The 19170-nt window shown below is 43.6% G+C and overlaps 1 protein-coding gene across 2 annotated transcripts in view; it reads left to right on the forward strand.

Moving 5' to 3' along the window:
• LOC133577336 (SEC14-like protein 2) overlaps positions 1–18954 on the forward strand; it is a 44082-nt gene extending 25128 nt beyond the window's left edge. For both annotated transcript variants that reach the window (XM_061931060.1, XM_061931061.1), the window contains 9 exons: positions 176–238; positions 322–510; positions 594–689; positions 6317–6377; positions 8201–8284; positions 8353–8459; positions 12657–12796; positions 18379–18548; positions 18617–18954. In XM_061931060.1, the coding sequence (XP_061787044.1) occupies positions 176–238; positions 322–510; positions 594–689; positions 6317–6377; positions 8201–8284; positions 8353–8459; positions 12657–12796; positions 18379–18548; positions 18617–18768 (1062 nt within the window). In that variant the 3' untranslated portion in view covers positions 18769–18954. The remainder of the gene's footprint in view (positions 1–175; positions 239–321; positions 511–593; positions 690–6316; positions 6378–8200; positions 8285–8352; positions 8460–12656; positions 12797–18378; positions 18549–18616) is intronic.
• The last annotated feature ends 216 nt before the right edge of the window (positions 18955–19170 follow it).

A 19170-nucleotide genomic window follows, 5' to 3' on the forward strand; every position in this document is an offset into this window, starting at 1 on the left:
ATATATATATATATATATATATATATATATATATATATATATATATATATATATATATATATATAAATAATGTGTGTATGTATATATGTACATACCCAACCTCAGATAAGAGACCGAAGATGGGTATATGGATGGTTTGTCCAGCTCTGTCTTAATGTGTTTATTCTCCTTCCAGCACTTGGAGTTCAGGAAACAAATGAAAGTGGACACCATCATCAGCGACTGGCGCCCCCCTGAGGTGACAAAAAAAAACAACCAATTTCTGTTTACAATAAAAAAAAACGGTCCCACTTAATTGGAGCTTCTCCGTGGCGACGGCAGGTGATCGAGAAGTATCTCTCTGGAGGAATGTGCGGCTACGACCGCGAGGGCAGTCCCATCTGGTACGACGTCATCGGGCCCGTGGACCCCAAAGGCCTCTTCCTGTCCGCCTCCAAGCAGGACTTCATCAGGTCCAAGATCCGAGACTGCGAGATGCTGCACGTGGAGTGCACTGTCCAGTCGGAGAAGGTCCGCACCGCCGACCACAATGCATTATGGGAGGCGGCCGAACCTCACCCCCCCCCCCGGGTCTGTGTTGTTGTGCTCTCCAGCTGGGGAAGAACGTGGAGTCCATCACCATGATCTACGACGTGGAGGGCCTGGGCTTGAAGCACTTGTGGAAGCCTGCTATTGAAACATATGGAGAGGTACCTAATGAAGTGGACATTTGGATCTAGGGGGGGAAAAAAACCTCAGCAAACATAAGCACATCTAAACGCACATTACGACATACAAACTGGAGACTTGCAACAGGGTTCTGAATCCGTGAGTTTTAGGTGTAACTGTACAAAAGGAGCCACAGAGCTAGCCTAAAACAGGAGCATGTTTACATAAAAATGCTAACACTTAGCATGTGTGCTAACGATAGCATGATCACAGTCAGCATGTTTCATATACCAAGTTATATGACTCAAAGGTGTATGGCTGCGGAAATAGAAAAAAAAAGTTAAAAATTAGATGAAAAAGTTAGCAAGCTTAAGTTAGCATCGTTAGCATACTAACAGTTAACAAGTGTCACACACAAAGTTATGCATCTGGGCTAAACGGTTGCAAAACTAGCTCAAAAAGTTAGCGCGCTAATGTTAGCATGGTAATAGTTAGCTTGTGTCACATACCAAGTTATATGTCTCTAAGGTAGGCTGGGGAATTTTAGGGACAAAAAAAGTACAATTAGCTAAAAAAAAAGTTTGCACTTTAATGTTAGCATGCTAGCAGTTAGCAAGTGTCACATACCAAGTTATATGACTCTAAGGTAAACGGTTGCAAAATTAGCCCAAAAAGCTAGCACTTTAATGTCAGCATGCTAACATGCTAACGTAAACATGCATACAGTTTGCAAACTATAGATTGTTTTGATTAGGGCGAGCACATTCAATAGGTCGTCCACCCAATTGTCTGTTCTGGTTCTAAAATTATTTTCGCCTCGCACAGCGGAAAGCTTCTCCGAGATGTTGTCAGTTTCATGGTTTAAATTCCGTAGACGTGAAATGAGTTAAAGTTAAAAGTTAAAGTAGCAATGATTGTCACACACACACTAGGTGGGGTGAAATTGACCTCTGCATTTGACCCATCACCCTTGTTCACCCCCCTGAAATTAGATGAAAAAGTTAGCAAGCTTAAGTTAGCATTGTTAGCATACTAACAGTTAACAAGTGTCACACGCAAAGTTATGCTAAACGGTTGCAAAACTAGCTCAAAAAGTTAGCGCGCTAATGTTAGCATGCAAGCGAGCTAACGTGAGCATGGTAATAGTTAGCTTGTGTCACATACCACGTTATGTGTCTCTAAGGTAGGCTGGGGAATTAGAGGGGGACAAAAAAAGAGTACAATTAGCTAAAAAAAAAGTTTGCACTTTAATGTTAGCATGCTAGCAGCTAACAAGTGTCACATACCAAGTTATATGACTCTAAGGTAAACGGTTGCAAAATTAGCCCAAAAAGCTAGCACTTTAATGTCAGCATGCTAACATGCTAACGTAAACAATGCATACAGTTGGCAAACTATAGATACGGATTGTTTTGATTAGGGCGAGCACATTCAATAGATCGTCCACCCAATTGTCTGTTCTGGTGCTAAAATTATTTTCGCCTCGCACAGCGGAAAGCTTCTCCGAGATGTTGTCAGTTTCATGGTTTAAATTCCGTAGACGTGAAATGAGTTAAAGTTAAAAGTCGAAGTAGCAATGATTGTCACACACACACTAGGTGGGGTGAAATTGACCTCTGCATTTGACCCATCACCCTTGTTCACCCCCCTGAAATTAGATGAAAAAGTTAGCAAGCTTAAGTTAGCATCGTTAGCATGCTAACAGTTAACAAGTGTCACACACAAAGTTATGCTAAACGGTTGCAAAACTAGCTCGAAAAGTTAGCGCGCTAATGTTAGCATGCAAGCGAGCTAACGTGAGCATGGTAATAGTTAGCTTGTGTCACATACCAAGTTATGTGTCTCTAAGGTAGGCTGGGGAATTAGAGGGAAAAAAAGAGTACAATTAGCTAAAAAAGTTTGCACTTTAATGTTAGCATGCTAGCAGTTAACAAGTGTCACATACCAAGTTATATGACTCTAAGGTAAACGGTTGCAAAATTAGCCCAAAAAGCTAGCACTTTAATGTTAGCATGCTAACATGCTAATGTAAACATGCATAGAGTTGGCAATCTATAGATACGGATTGTTTTGATTAGGGCGAGCACATTTAATAGATCGTCCACCCAATTGTCTGTTCTGGTTCTAAAATTATTTTCGCCTCGCACAGCGGAAAGCTTCTCCGAGATGTTGTCAGTTTCATGGTTTAAATTACATAGATGTGAAATGAGTTAAAGTTAAAAGTCAAAGTAGCAATGATTGTCACACACACACACTAGGTGGGGTGAAATTGACCTCTGCATTTGACCCATCACCCTTGTTCACCCCCCTGAAATTAGATGAAAAAGTTAGCAAGCTTAAGTTAGCATCGTTAGCATACTAACAGTTAACAAGTGTCACACACAAAGTTATGCTAAACGGTTGCAAAACTAGCTCAAAAAGTTAGGGCGCTAATGTTGGCATGCAAGCGAGCTAACGTGAGCATGGTAATAGTTAGCTTGTGTCACATACCACGTTATGTGTCTCTAAGGTAGGCTGGGGAATTAGAGGGGGACAAAAAAGAGTACAATTAGCTAAAAAAAAGTTTGCACTTTAATGTTAGCATGCTAGCAGTTAGCAAGTGTCACATACCAAGTTATATGACTCTAAGGTAAACGGTTGCAAAATTAGCCCAAAAAGGTGGCACTTTAATGTCAGCATGCTAACATGCTAACGTAAACATGCATACAGTTGGCAAACTATAGATACGGATTGTTTTGATTAGGGCGAGCACATTCAATAGATCGTCCACCCAATTGTCTGTTCTGGTTCTAAAATTATTTTCGCCTCGCACAGCGGAAAGCTTCTCCGAGATGTTGTCAGTTTCATGGTTTAAATTCCGTAGACGTGAAATGAGTTCAAGTTAAAAGTCGAAGTAGCAATGATTGTCACTCACACACTAGGTGTGGTGAAATTGACCTCTGCATTTGACCCATCACCCTTGTTCACCCCCCTGAAATTAGATGAAAAAGTTAGCAAGCTTAAGTTAGCATTGTTAGCATACTAACAGTTAACAAGTGTCACACACAAAGTTATGCTAAACGGTTGCAAAACTAGCTCAAAAAGTTAGCGCGCTAATGTTAGCATGCAAGCGAGCTAACGTGAGCATGGTAATAGTTAGCTTGTGTCACATACCAAGTTATATGTCTCTAAGGTAGGCTGGGGAATTAGAGGGGGACAAAAAAAGAGTACAATTAGCTAAAAAAAAGTTTGCACTTTAATGTTAGCATGCTAGCAGTTAACAAGTGTCACATACCAAGTTATATGACTCTAAGGTAAACGGTTGCCAAATTAGCCCAAAAAGCTAGCACTTTAATGTCAGCATGCTAACATGCTAACGTAAACATGCATACAGTTGGCAAACTATAGATACGGATTGTTTTGATTAGGGCGAGCACATTCAATAGATCGTCCACCCAATTGTCTGTTCTGGTTCTAAAATTATTTTCGCCTCGCACAGCGGAAAGCTTCTCCGAGATGTTGTCAGTTTCATGGTTTAAATTCCGTAGACGTGAAATGAGTTAAAGTTAAAAGTCAAAGTAGCAATGATTGTCACACACACACTAGGTGTGGTGAAATTGACCTCTGCATTTGACCCATCACCCTTGTTCACCCCCCTGAAATTAGATGAAAAAGTTAGCAAGCTTAAGTTAGCATTGTTAGCATACTAACAGTTAACAAGTGTCACACACAAAGTTATGCTAAACGGTTGCAAAACTAGCTCAAAAAGTTAGGGCGCTAATGTTAGCATGCAAGCGAGCTAACGTGAGCATGGTAATAGTTAGCTTGTGTCACATACCAAGTTATGTGTCTCTAAGGTAGGCTGGGGAATTAGAGGGAAAAAAAGAGTACAATTAGCTAAAAAAGTTTGCACTTTAATGTTAGCATGCTAGCAGTTAACAAGTGTCACATACCAAGTTATATGACTCTAAGGTAAACGGTTGCAAAATTAGCCCAAAAAGGTAGCACTTTAATGTCAGCATGCTAACATGCTAACGTAAACATGCATACAGTTGGCAAACTATAGATACGGATTGTTTTGATTAGGGCGAGCACATTCAATAGATCGTCCACCCAATTGTCTGTTCTGGTGCTAAAATTATTTTCGCCTCGCACAGCGGAAAGCTTCTCCGAGATGTTGTCAGTTTCATGGTTTAAATTCCGGTAGACGTGAAATGAGTTAAAGTTAAAAGTCAAAGTAGCAATGATTGTCACACACACACTAGGTGGGGTGAAATTGACCTCTGCATTTGACCCATCACCCTTGTTCACCCCCCCCGAAATTAGATGAAAAAGTTAGCAAGCTTAAGTTAGCATCGTTAGCATACTAACAGTTAACAAGTGTCACACACAAAGTTATGCTAAACGGTTGCAAAACTAGCTCAAAAAGTTAGCGCGCTAATGTTAGCATGCAAGCAAGCTAACGTGAGCATGGTAATAGTTAGCTTGTGTCACATACCACGTTATGTGTCTCTAAGGTAGGCTGGGGAATTCGAGGGAAAAAAAGAGTACAATTAGCTAAAAAAAAGTTTGCACTTTAATGTTAGCATGCTAGCAGTTAACAAGTGTCACATACCAAGTTATTTGACTCTAAGGTAAACGGTTGCAAAATTAGCCCAAAAAGGTAGCACTTTAATGTCAGCATGCTAACATGCTAATGTAAACAATGCATACAGTTGGCAAACTATAGATACGGATTGTTTTGATTAGGGCGAGCACATTCAATAGATCGTCCACCCAATTGTCTGTTCTGTTTCTAAAATTATTTTCGCCTCGCACAGCGGAAAGCTTCTCCGAGATGTTGTCAGTTTCATGGTTTAAATTCCGTAGACGTGAAATGAGTTAAAGTTAAAAGTCAAAGTAGCAATGATTGTCACACACACACTAGGTGTGGTGAAATTGACCTCTGCATTTGACCCATCACCCTTGTTCACCCCCCTGAAATTAGATGAAAAAGTTAGCAAGCTTAAGTTAGCATTGTTAGCATACTAACAGTTAACAAGTGTCACACACAAAGTTATGCTAAACGGTTGCAAAACTAGCTCAAAAAGTTAGCGCGCTAATGTTAGCATGCAAGCGAGCTAACGTGAGCATGGTAATAGTTAGCTTGTGTCACATACCAAGTTATATGTCTCTAAGGTAGGCTGGGGAATTAGAGGGGACAAAAAAAGAGTACAATTAGCTAAAAAAAAGTTTGCACTTTAATGTTAGCATGCTAGCAGTTAACAAGTGTCACATACCAAGTTATATGACTCTAAGGTAAACGGTTGCAAAATTAGCCCAAAAAGCTAGCACTTTAATGTCAGCATGCTAACATGCTAACGTAAACATGCATGCAGTTGGCAAACTATAGATACGGATTGTTTTGATTAGGGCGAGCACATTCAATAGATCGTCCACCCAATTGTCTGTTCTGGTTCTAAAATTATTTTCGCCTCGCACAGCGGAAAGCTTCTCCGAGATGTTGTCAGTTTCATGGTTTAAATTCCGTCGACGTGAAATGAGTTAAAGTTAAAAGTCGAAGTAGCAATGATTGTCACACACACACTAGGTGGGGTGAAATTAACCTCTGCATTTGAGAGGTGAGGGGAGCAGTGAGGGACAAGGTGCTTCTCAAAGTGGCTCTTTTGATGTGTCCTTGTGTCTTCAGATCTTGCAGATGTTTGAGGACAACTACCCAGAAGGCCTCAAGAGGTTGTTTGTCATCAAAGGTAAATCTTGGTTGTTTTTTTAAGCATATTCTACATATTTTTTCACCTAAATTGAGCATTTTGAAGCATACAAGTGGCTAAATGAAGTACAAAAGCCAACTTATATTCAATGGAATAGACTGCAAAGACAAGATATTTCATGTTTGAACTGGAAAACGTTGTTATTTTATGCAAATATTAGCTCATTTGGAATTGGATGCCTGCAACATGTTTCAAAGAAGCTGGCACAAGTGGCAAAAAAGACTGAGAAAGTTGAGGAATGCTCATCAAACGCTTATTCGGAACATCCCACAGGTGAACAGGCTAATTGGGAACAGGTGGGTGCCATGATTGGGTATAAAAGCAGCTTCCATGAAATGCTCAGTCATTCACAAACAAGGACGGGGCGAGGGTCACCACTTTGTCAACGAATGCCTGAGCAAATTGTTTAAGAACAACATTTCTCAACCAGCTATTGCAAGGAATTTAGGGATTTCACCATCTACGCTCCGTAATATCATCAAAAGGTTCAGAGAATCTGGAGAAATCACCGCACGTAAGCCATGATATTACGCACCTTGGATCCCTCAGGCGGTACTGCATCAAAAAGCCACATCAGTGTGTAAAGGATATCACCACATGGGCTCAGGAACACTTCAGAAAACCACTGTCAGTAACTACAGTTGGTCGCTACATCTGCAAGTGCAAGTTAAAACTCTACTATGCAAAGCCAAAGCCATTTATCAACAACACCCAGAGCACGACGTCCACAGTTTCCAAAAACAATTTGAAATGTGGACTCGTCAGACCACGGAACACTTTTCCACTTTGCATCACCACTATGGACTGTACTCTCACAATATTATGTTAGACCCACTCGACATCCATTGCATTCGGTCTCCCTAGAGTGGGGGGGCTACCCACATATGCGGTCCTCTCCAAGGTTTCCCATAGTCATTCACATCGACGTCCCACTGGGGTGAGTTTTTCCTTGCCCTTATGTGGACTCTGTACGTCGTTGTGGCTTGTGCAGCCCTTTGAGACACTTGTGATTTAGGGCTATATAAATAAACATTGATTGATTGATTGATTGATCTTAGACGGGCCCAGCGAAGCCGGCTGCGTTTCTGGGTGTTGTTGATAACTTGCAAGTTCAAACTCTACTATGCAAAGCCAAAGCCATTTGGCTGAGCCCGAGCTCATCTAAGATGGACTGATGCAAAGTGGAAAAGTGTTCTGTGGTCTGACGAGTCCACATTTCAAATTGTTTTTGGGAACTGTGGACGTCGTGTTCTGGGTGTTGTTGATAAACGGCTTTGGCTTTGCATAGTAGAGTTTGAACTTGCACTTACAGATGTAGCGACCAACTGTAGTTACTGACAGTGGTTTTATGAAGTGTTCCTGAGCCCGTGTGGTGATATCCTTTACTCACTGATGTTGCTTTTTGATGCAGTACCGCCTGAGGGATCCAAGGTGTGTAATATCATGGCTTACGTGCAGTGATTACTCCAGATTCTCTGACCCTTTTGATGATATTACGGAGTGTAGATGGTGAAATCCCTAAATTCCTTGCAATAGCTGGTTGAGAAATGTTGTTCTTAAACAATTTGCTCAGGCATTTGTTGACAAAGTGGTGATTCTCGCCCCGTCCTTGTTTGTGAATGACTAAGCATTTCAAGGAAGCTGCTTTTATACCCAATTAGCCTGTTCACAAATAACTGTTTGATGAGCATTCCTCAACTTTGTCAGTCTTTTTTGCCACTTGTGCCAGCTTTTTTGAAACATGTCACAGGCATCAAATTCTGTTGGGGGTTACTGTTTAAACCTTTCTGTTGGTCCTCCAGCTCCCAAACTCTTCCCAGTCGCCTTCAACCTGGTCAAACACTTCCTGAGTGAGAACACGCGACACAAGATCTGCATCCTGGGTGGTGGGTCACGTGGTTAAAATCCGTAGTGGTCCAGTTCTGATGTAAACCCGAAGTGTTCGGTTCCACAGGTGACTGGCAGGAGGTGCTGCTGAGGCACATCCACGCGGACCAGCTGCCCGCCATTTACGGCGGCAAAATGACGGATCCCGACGGCGACCCGCGCTGTCGGACCAGGGTGAGTTGTTGGACTTGTAGGGTGGCTTTGTTTAGTTCAGGGGTGTACAAAGTGCGGACCGGGGGCCATTTGCGACGCGTGGCTAACTTTTCATATTTATTTGGCATATATTTTGGTATATACAGTATTTTTTTTTTTAGCTCATTTTGCTTATGTTTTTGTTTCGAAACTTTGAAAAAAATCTGTATAGCCAAAAATGGCCCCCGCATCCTTTGATTTGTCAGTGGCAAAAGTTTGGGCACCCCTGATTTAGTGGGTAGGTCACATGCTCGTAGTTTGCCTCGTAGTTCCGCTTCATCGCCTGCCTTCTACGTACGTATTTGATTGTACTGAGAAACAGAAGTTTCCGGCGCACGAGCAGAAAAGGATCTTTGTTGGGTTTGCACACAGCTGAGAGGAAATTGCAGAAGGGTAAAAACCACAAAAGGAGAACTCTGCAGTATGGAAAAGGTGTCGAGTGGACACTTTTCAGTTTGGCGTATTTTGGTGAGGCAGAGGCTCCCAGCAGGTGTTCCCAGGGAATGGGAGGCCTTTTGGGGCCCTATTTTCAGACAGTTTGGTGGGGCAGAGGGTTCCAGCAGGTGTCCCTGGGGTGTGGGAGGCCTTTCGGGGGCCTGATTTTCAGACATTTTGGTGGGGCAGAGGGTTCCAGCAGGTGTTCCCAGGGAATGGGAGGCCTTTTGGGGCCCTATTATCAGACAGTTTGGCGTATTTTGGTAGGGCAGAGGGTTCCAGCAGGTGTCCCTGGGGTGTGGGAGGCCTTTCGGGGGCCTGATTTTCAGACATTTTGGTGGGGCAGAGGGTTCCAGCAGGTGTTCCTAGGGAATGGGAGGCCTTTTGGGGCCCTATTTTCAGACAGTTTGGCGTATTTTGGTAGGGCATAAGGTTCCAGCAGGTGTCCCTGGGGTGTGAGAGGCCTTTCGGGGGCCTTATTTTCAGACATTTTGGTGGGGCAGAGGGTTCCAGCAGGTGTTCCCAGGGAATGGGAGGCCTTTCGGGGGCCCTAATTCCAGACATTTTGGTGGGGCAGAGGGTTCCAGCCGGTGTTCCCAGGGAATGGGGAGGCCTTTTGGGGCCCTATTATCAGACAGTTTGGCGTATTTTGGTAGCAGAGGGTTCCAGCAGGTGTCCCTGGGTTATAGGAGGCCTTTCGGGGGCCCTATTTTCAGACAGTTTGGCGTATTTTGGTAGGGCAGAGGGTTCCAGCAGGTGTCCCTGGGGTGTGGGAGGCCTTTCGGGGGCCCTATTTTCAGACATTTTGGTGGGGCAGAGGGTTCCAGCAGGTGTTCCCAGGGAATGGGAGGCCTTTTGGGGCCCTATTTTCAGACAGTTTGGCGTATTTTGGTAGGGCAGAGGGTTCCAGCAGGTGTCCCTGGGGTGTGGGAGGCCTTTCGGGGGCATTATTTTCAGACATTTTGGTGGGGCAGAGGGTTCCAGCAGGTGTTCCCAGGGAATGGGAGGCCTTTTGGGGCCCTATTTTCAGACAGTTTGGTGTATTTTGGTGGGGCAGAGGGTTCCAGCTGGTGTTCCCAGGGAATGGGAGGCCTTTTGGGGCCCAATCTTCAGACATTTTGGTGGGGCAGAAGGTTCCAGCAGGTGTTCCCGGGGAATGGGAGGCCTTTTGGGGCCCTATTTTCAGACAGTTTGGCGTATTTTGGTGGGGCAAAGGGTTCCAGCAGGTGTTCCCGGGTAATGGGAGGCCTTTCGGGGGCCCTATTTTCAGACATTTTGGTGGGGAAGAGGGTTCCAGCAGGTGTTCCCAGGGAATGGGAGGCCTTTCGGGGGCCCTATTTTCAGACAGTTTGGCATATTTTGGTGGAGCAGAGGGTTCCAGCAGGTGTCCCTGGGTTATGGGAGGACTTTCGGGGGCCCTATTATCAGACAGTTTGGCGTATTTTGGTAGGGCGGCGGGTTCCAGCAGGTGTTCCCGGGGAATGGGAGGCCTTTCGGGGGCCCTAATTTCAGACATTTTGGTGGGGCAGAGGGTTCCAGCAGGTGTTCCCAGGGAATGGGAGGCCTTTTGGGGCCCTATTTTCAGACAGTTTGGCGTATTTTGGTGTGGCAGAGGGTTCTAGCAGGTGTCCCCGGGGAATCGGAGGCCTTTTGGGGACCCTATTTTCAGACATTTTGGTGGGGAAGAGGGTTCCAGCAGGTGTTCCCGGGGAATGGGAGGCCTTTTGGGGCCCTATTTTCAGACATTTTGGCGTATTTTGGTGAGGCAGAGGGTTCCAGCAGGTGTTCCCAGGGAATGGGAGGCCTTTTGGGGCCCTATTTTCAGACATTTTGGTGGGGCAGAGGGTTCCAGCAGGTGTTCCCGGGGAATGGGAGGCCTTTTGGGGCCCTATTTTCAGACATTTTGGTGGGGCAGAGGGTTCCAGCAGGTGTTCCCAGGGAATGGGAGGCCTTTTGGGGCCCTATTTTCAGACATTTTGGTGGGGCAGAGGGTTCCAGCAGGTGTTCCCAGGGAATGGGAGGCCTTTTGGGGCCCTATTTTCAGACATTTTGGTGGGGCAGAGGGTTCCAGCAGGTGTTCCCAGGGAATGGGAGGCCTTTTGGGGCCCTATTTTCAGACATTTTGGTGGGGCAGAAGGTTCCAGCAGGTGTTCTCGGGGATTGGGAGGCCTTTTGGGGCCCTATTTTTAGACATTTTGGCATATTTTGGTAAGGCAGTGAGTTCCAGAAGGTGTTCCAGAGGAATGGGAGGCCTTTTGGGGCCCTATTATAAGACAGTTTGGCGTATTTTGGTAGGGCAGAGGGTTCCAGCAGGTGTCCCTGGGTTATGGGAGGCCTTTCGGGGGCCCTATTTTCAGACAGTTTGCCGTATTTTGGTAGGGCAGAGGGTTCCAGCAGGTGTCCCTGGGGTGTGGGAGGCCTTTCGGGGGCCCTATTTTCAGACATTTTGGTGGGGCAGAGGGTTCCAGCAGGTGTTCCCAGGGAACGGGAAGCCTTTTAGGGCCCTATTTTCAGACAGTTTGGCGTATTTTGGTGAGGCAGAGGGTTCCAGCAGGTGTGCCCGGGGAATGGGAGGCCTTTCGGGGGCCCTATTTTCAGACAGTTTGCCGTATTTTGGTGAGGAAGAGGGTTCCAGCAGGTGTTCCAGGGGAATGGGAGGCCTTTCGGGGGCCTATTTTCAGACAGTTTGGCATATTTTGGTGAGGCAGAGGGTTCCAGCAGGTGTTCCCAGGGAATGGGAGGCCTTGTGGGGACCTATTTTCAGACAGTTTGGCATATTTTGGTGAGGAAGAGGGTTCCAGCAGGTGTTCCAGGGGAATGTAAGGCCATTCGGGGCCCTATTTTCAGACAGTTTGGCGTATTTTGGTAGTACCTGACATGACCACTGCTCGCTACGCTAGCTAGCACGCTTTGCTCTAGTAGATGTTTGTGACCTGACTGACGCTGGTCTGTCTCTGTAGATAAATAATTGGGCCCAGGACGAGTGAGGAACCGGAGGCCAGAAAGTCCACCGGCGGTCCAGTTGGAAGGCTTTCTTTTTTTTTCTTTCTCTTATTTTGTAATATTACTTTTGACACTTTGCCAGCTAGCATGAGCTGTTATTAAAGTCCTGTAGTTAGTGTGTGTAAGCAAAGCAGGTTCGAACAATAAATCCTCTTTTGATGGACTGAAAGCCACTCATACCTTTTGTTGCACCTGGCGTCACCGGCTCAAACACTTGGTGGGGAAACAAGCACACGGCGGTAACTAAACCGGACTTCCTCTTGGTGACGTTGCAATACAAACAAGGCAAGCGTGCCTGATAGGAAAAGCTCAAAAGTACATTTGGGCTCCAATTGTCAACATGCTAATTAACATTGCTACAACATGCTAACGATAGTATGCTAGAAGAAGTTGGGGCACAAACACTTTGTAGGACTCAACAAAAGACAAGACTGGCACGTTCAACTTAATGGCAAAGACTGCTTCCTGACTACGGCAACACACCTAGGACAAACTGAAATGAGTTCATACTTGCAAATGAGACAAAATAGCACAGTGATCAGTGTCAGCTCATTATTAAATGTTGAAAAAATGATATTAATGTGTTATTAAATGTGTTAGAACGTTTTTAAATACAACTATTTTGTGCAAAAACAAGAAAATACATTTTTGTGGTTCCTGCACATTTCCCGTAAGTAAACCTTTATCCTTAGGTCCTTTCCTTTCCTTTGAGTCCTTTAATATTGTTCGTCTCTTTCCCAGATAAACCACGTGGGCCCCGTGCCCCCCTCCTACTACGTCCGCGATCACGTCTCCGTGGACTACGATCGCTGTTTGACGGTCAGCCGAGGGTCCACACAACAGCTGGACTACGAGATCCTCTTCCCGGGATGTGTCCTCAGGTCAGACTTCATTGTTGAAACCGCAGTCAGTTTATTAATTAATTATTGACCAACATACATGATGATGATGTCACGTGACCAACATACATGCATGATGATGTCATCTGACCAACATACATGATGATGATGTCACGTGACCAACATACATGATGATGATGTCATGTGACCAACATACATGATGATGATGTCACTTGACCAACATACATGATGATGTCACGTGACCAACATACATGATGATGATGTCACGTGACCAACATACATGATGATGATGTCACGTGACCAACATACATGATGATGATGTCACATGACCAACATACATGATGATGTCATGTGACCAACATACATGATGATGATGTCATGTGACCAACATACATGATGATGATGTCACATGGCCAACATACATGATGATGTCATGTGACCAACATACATGATGATGTCACGTGACCAACATACATGATGATGTCACGTGACCAACATACATGATGATGATGTCATGTGACCAACATACATGATGATGATGTCACGTGACCAACATACATGATAATGATGTCACGTGACCAACATATATGATGATGATGTCACGTGACCAACATACATGATGATGATGTCATGTGACCTACATACATGATGATGATGTCATGTGACCTACATACATGATGATGATGTCACGTGACCAACATACGTGATGATGTCACGTGACCAACATACATGATGATGATGTCACGTGACCAACATACATGATGATGTCACGTGACCAACATACATGATGATGTCATGTGACCAACATACATGATGATGATGTCACGTGACCAACATACATGATGATGATGTCATGTGACCAACATACATGATGATGTCATGTGACCAACATACATGATGATGATGTCATGTGACCTACATACATGATGATGATGTCATGTGACCAACATACATGATGATGATGATCTCACGTGACCAACATACATGATGATGTCACATGACCAACATACATGATGATGTCATGTGACCAACATACATGATGATGATGTCACATGGCCAACATACATGATGATGATGTCATGTGACCAACATACATGATGATGTCACGTGACCAACATACATGATGATGTCATGTGACCAACATACATGATGATGATGATGTCACGTGGCCAACATACATGATAATGATGTCATGTGACCAACATACATGATGATGATGTCATGTGACCAACATACATGATGATGATGTCATGTGATCAACATACATGATGATGATGTCACGTGACCAAAATACATGATGATGATGTCATGTGACCAACATACATGATGATGATGTCATGCAACCAACATACATGATGATGATGACATGTGACCTACATACATGATGATGATGATCTCACGTGACCAACATACATGATGATGTCACATGACCAACATACATGATGATGTCATGTGACCAACATACATGATGATGATGTCACGTGACCAACATACATGATGATGATGTCACGTGACCAACATACATGATGATTATGTCACGTGACCAACATACATGATGATGATGTCACGTGACCAACATACATGATGATGATGTCATGTGACCAACATACATGATGATGATGTCACGTGACCAAAATACATGATGATGATGCCACATGACCAACATACATGATGAAGATGTCATGTCACCAACATACATGATGATGATGTCACGTGACCAAAATACATGATGATGATGTCACGTGACCAACATACATGATGATGATGTCACGTGACCAACATACATGATGATGATGTCACGTGACCAACATACATGATGATGATGTCACGTGACCAACATACATGATGATGATGTCACGTGACCAAAATACATGATGATGATGTCACGTGACCAACATACATGATGATGATGTCACGTGACCAACATACATGATGATGATGTCACGTGACCAACATACATGATGATGATGTCACATGGCCAACATACATGATGATGTCATGTGACCAACATACATGATGATGATGTCATGTGACCAACATACATGATGATGTCACGTGACCAACATACATGATGATGTCATGTGACCAACATACATGATGATTATGTCACATGGCCAACATACATGATGATTATGTCACATGGCCAACATACATGATGTCACGTGACCAACATACATGATGATGTCATGTGACCAACATACATGATGATGATGTCAAGTGACCAAAATACATGATGATGATGTCACGTGACCAACATACATGATGATTATGTCACGTGACCAACATACATGATGATTATGTCACGTGACCAACATACATGTTGATGATGTCAGGTGACCTACATACATGATGATGTCATGTGACCAACATACATGATGATCTCACGTGACCAACATACATGATGATGTCACGTGACCAACATACATGATGATGTCATGTGACCAACATACATGATGATTATGTCACATGGCCAACATACATGATGAAGATGTCATGTAACCAACATACATGATGATGATGTCACGTGACCAACATACATGATGATGATGTCATGTGACCAACATACATGATGATGTCATGTGACCAACATACATGATGATGATGTCATGTGACCTACATACATGATGATGATGTCATGTGACCTACATACATGATGATGATGTCATGTGACCAACATACATGATGATGATGATCTCACGTGACCAACATACATGATGATGTCACATGACCAACATACATGATGATGTCATGTGACCAACATACATGATGATGATGTCACATGGCCAACATACATGATGATGATGTCATGTGACCAACATACATGATGATGTCACGTGACCAACATACATGATGATGTCATGTGACCAACATACATGATGATGATGATGTCACGTGGCCAACATACATGATAATGATGTCATGTGACCAACATACATGATGATGTCACATGACCAACATACATGATGATGTCATGTGACCAACATACATGATGATGATGTCACGTGACCAACATACATGATGATGATGTCACGTGACCAACATACATGATGATTATGTCACGTGACCAACATACATGATGATGATGTCACGTGACCAACATACATGATGATGATGTCATGTGACCAACATACATGATGATGATGTCACGTGACCAAAATACATGATGATGATTCCACATGACCAACATACATGATGAAGATGTCATGTCACCAACATACATGATGATGATGTCACGTGACCAAAATACATGATGATGATGTCACGTGACCAACATACATGATGATGATGTCACGTGACCAACATACATGATGATGATGTCACGTGACCAACATACATGATGATGATGTCACGTGACCAACATACATGATGATGATGTCACGTGACCAAAATACATGATGATGATGTCACGTGACCAACATACATGATGATGATGTCACGTGACCAACATACATGATGATGATGTCACGTGACCAACATACATGATGATGATGTCACATGGCCAACATACATGATGATGATGTCATGTGACCAACATACATGATGATGATGTCATGTGACCAACATACATGATGATGTCACGTGACCAACATACATGATGATGTCATGTGACCAACATACATGATGATTATGTCACATGGCCAACATACATGATGATTATGTCACATGGCCAACATACATGATGTCACGTGACCAACATACATGATGATGTCATGTGACCAACATACATGATGATGATGTCAAGTGACCAAAATACATGATGATGATGTCACGTGACCAACATACATGATGATTATGTCACGTGACCAACATACATGATGATTATGTCACGTGACCAACATACATGTTGATGATGTCAGGTGACCTACATACATGATGATGTCATGTGACCAACATACATGATGATCTCACGTGACCAACATACATGATGATGTCACGTGACCAACATACATGATGATGTCATGTGACCAACATACATGATGATTATGTCACATGGCCAACATACATGATGAAGATGTCATGTAACCAACATACATGATGATGATGTCACGTGACCAACATACATGATGATGATGTCACATGACCAACATACATGATGATGATGTCATGTGACCAACATACATGATGATGATGTCACTTGACCAACATACATGATGATGATGTCACGTGACCAACATACATGATGATGATGTCACGTGACCAACATACATGATGATGATGTCACGTGACCAACATACATGATGATGATGTCACATGACCAACATACATGATGATGTCATGTGACCAACATACATGATGATGATGTCATGTGACCAACATACATGATGATGATGTCACGTGACCAACATACACGATGATGATGTCACGTGACCAACATACATGATGATGATGTCACGTGACCAACATACATGATGATGTCACGTGACCTACATACATGATGATGATGTCATGTGACCAACATACATGATGATGATGTCACGTGACCAACATACATGATGATGATGTCATGTGACCAACATACATGATGACTATGTCACATGGCCAACATACATGATGATGATGTCATGTGACCAACATACATGATGATGATGTCATGTGACCAACATACATGATGATGTCACGTGACCAACATACATGATGATGTCATGTGACCAACATACATGATGATTATGTCACATGGCCAACATACATGATGATTATGTCACATGGCCAACATACATGATGTCACGTGACCAACATGCATGATGATGTCATGTGACCAACATACATGATGATGATGTCACGTGACCAACATACATGATGATTATGTCACGTGACCAACATACATGATGATTATGTCACGTGACCAACATACATGTTGATGATGTCAGGTGACCTACATACATGATGATGTCATGTGACCAACATACATGATGATCTCACGTGACCAACATACATGATGATGTCACGTGACCAACATACATGATGATGTCACGTGACCAACATACATGATGATTATGTCACATGGCCAACATACATGATGATGATGTCATGTGACCAACATACATGATGATGTCACGTGACCAACATACATGATGATGATGTCACGTGACCAACATACATGATGATGTCATGTGACCAACATACATGATGATGATGTCACGTGACCAACATACATGATGATGTCATGTGACCAACATACATGATGATGATGTCACGTGACCAACATACATGATGATGATGTCACGTGACCAACATACATGATGATGTCCTGTGACCAACATACATGATGATGATGTCATGTGACCTACATACATGATGATGATGTCATGTGACCAACATACATGATGATGATGTCACGTGACCAACATACATGATGATGATGTCACGTGACCAACATACATGATGATGTCACGTGACCAACATACATGATGATGATGTCACGTGACCAACATACATGATGATGATGTCACGTGACCAACATACATGATGATGATGTCACGTGACCAACATACATGATGATGATGTCACGTGACCAACATACATGATGATGATGTCATATGACCAACATACATGATGGTGATGATGTCATGTGACCAACATACATGATGATGTCATGTGTGCAGGTGGCAGTTCTCCAGCGAGGGCGCAGACATCGGTTTCGGGGTGTTCATGAAGGGGAAGAAGGGCGAGTGGAAGAAGGCGGCCCAGATGGAGGAGGTGTTGCCCAGCCAGCGCTACAACGCCCACCTGGTGCCTGAAGACGGCTCGCTGACCTGCGAGCGACCCGGCGTGTGTGAGTGCTCCCTCCTCACGTCACATGACCTCACTTTAGCCTTCTCATTAACCCCTGCACCTTCTCAGATGTGCTGCGCTTCGACAACACCTACAGCATCTTCCAGGCCAAGAGGATCAGTTTCAGCGTGGAGGTCCTGCTGCCGGACCGCCTGAAGGCCCAACGGGACCACGGGGGGGCCCAGAGTCCGAAGGACGGCCAGGGAGACCACGCATCGTAGCGGGAGGAGGAGGAAGTGCAGCGCGGAGTGAACTGGCAGCATTAAAAGTGCAAACATCTCAATGTGTTCTTGACAGGAGGAGACGCTCACACGGGTGAAGAAGTGCAGGTAATTATTGTTATGAGTGTAGTGTCACACCTAGCCAAGTGGGAATCAAGAAGGAACCAATTAAAATGTCATGTCAAACCTTTGCTTTTTAAACACTTTTACACCAATTACATCATTCTGTCCCGATACACTTACCGATACCGATATCGAGCCCACGCAATATCATCATTATTATTTTGTAGCGTGGAATGTTAAAAAAAAAAGAAGTTTTTATCAAGTGACACGAGTCAAACAGTCACCGTCTGGCATGGACTTACGCAGTCTTTAAGTCGAAGTGGGGTGGTAATTATTTAA

The sequence above is a fragment of the Nerophis lumbriciformis genome, linkage group LG37, assembly GCF_033978685.3.
Source record: "Nerophis lumbriciformis linkage group LG37, RoL_Nlum_v2.1, whole genome shotgun sequence".
NCBI classification, from domain to species: domain Eukaryota; kingdom Metazoa; phylum Chordata; class Actinopteri; order Syngnathiformes; family Syngnathidae; genus Nerophis; species Nerophis lumbriciformis.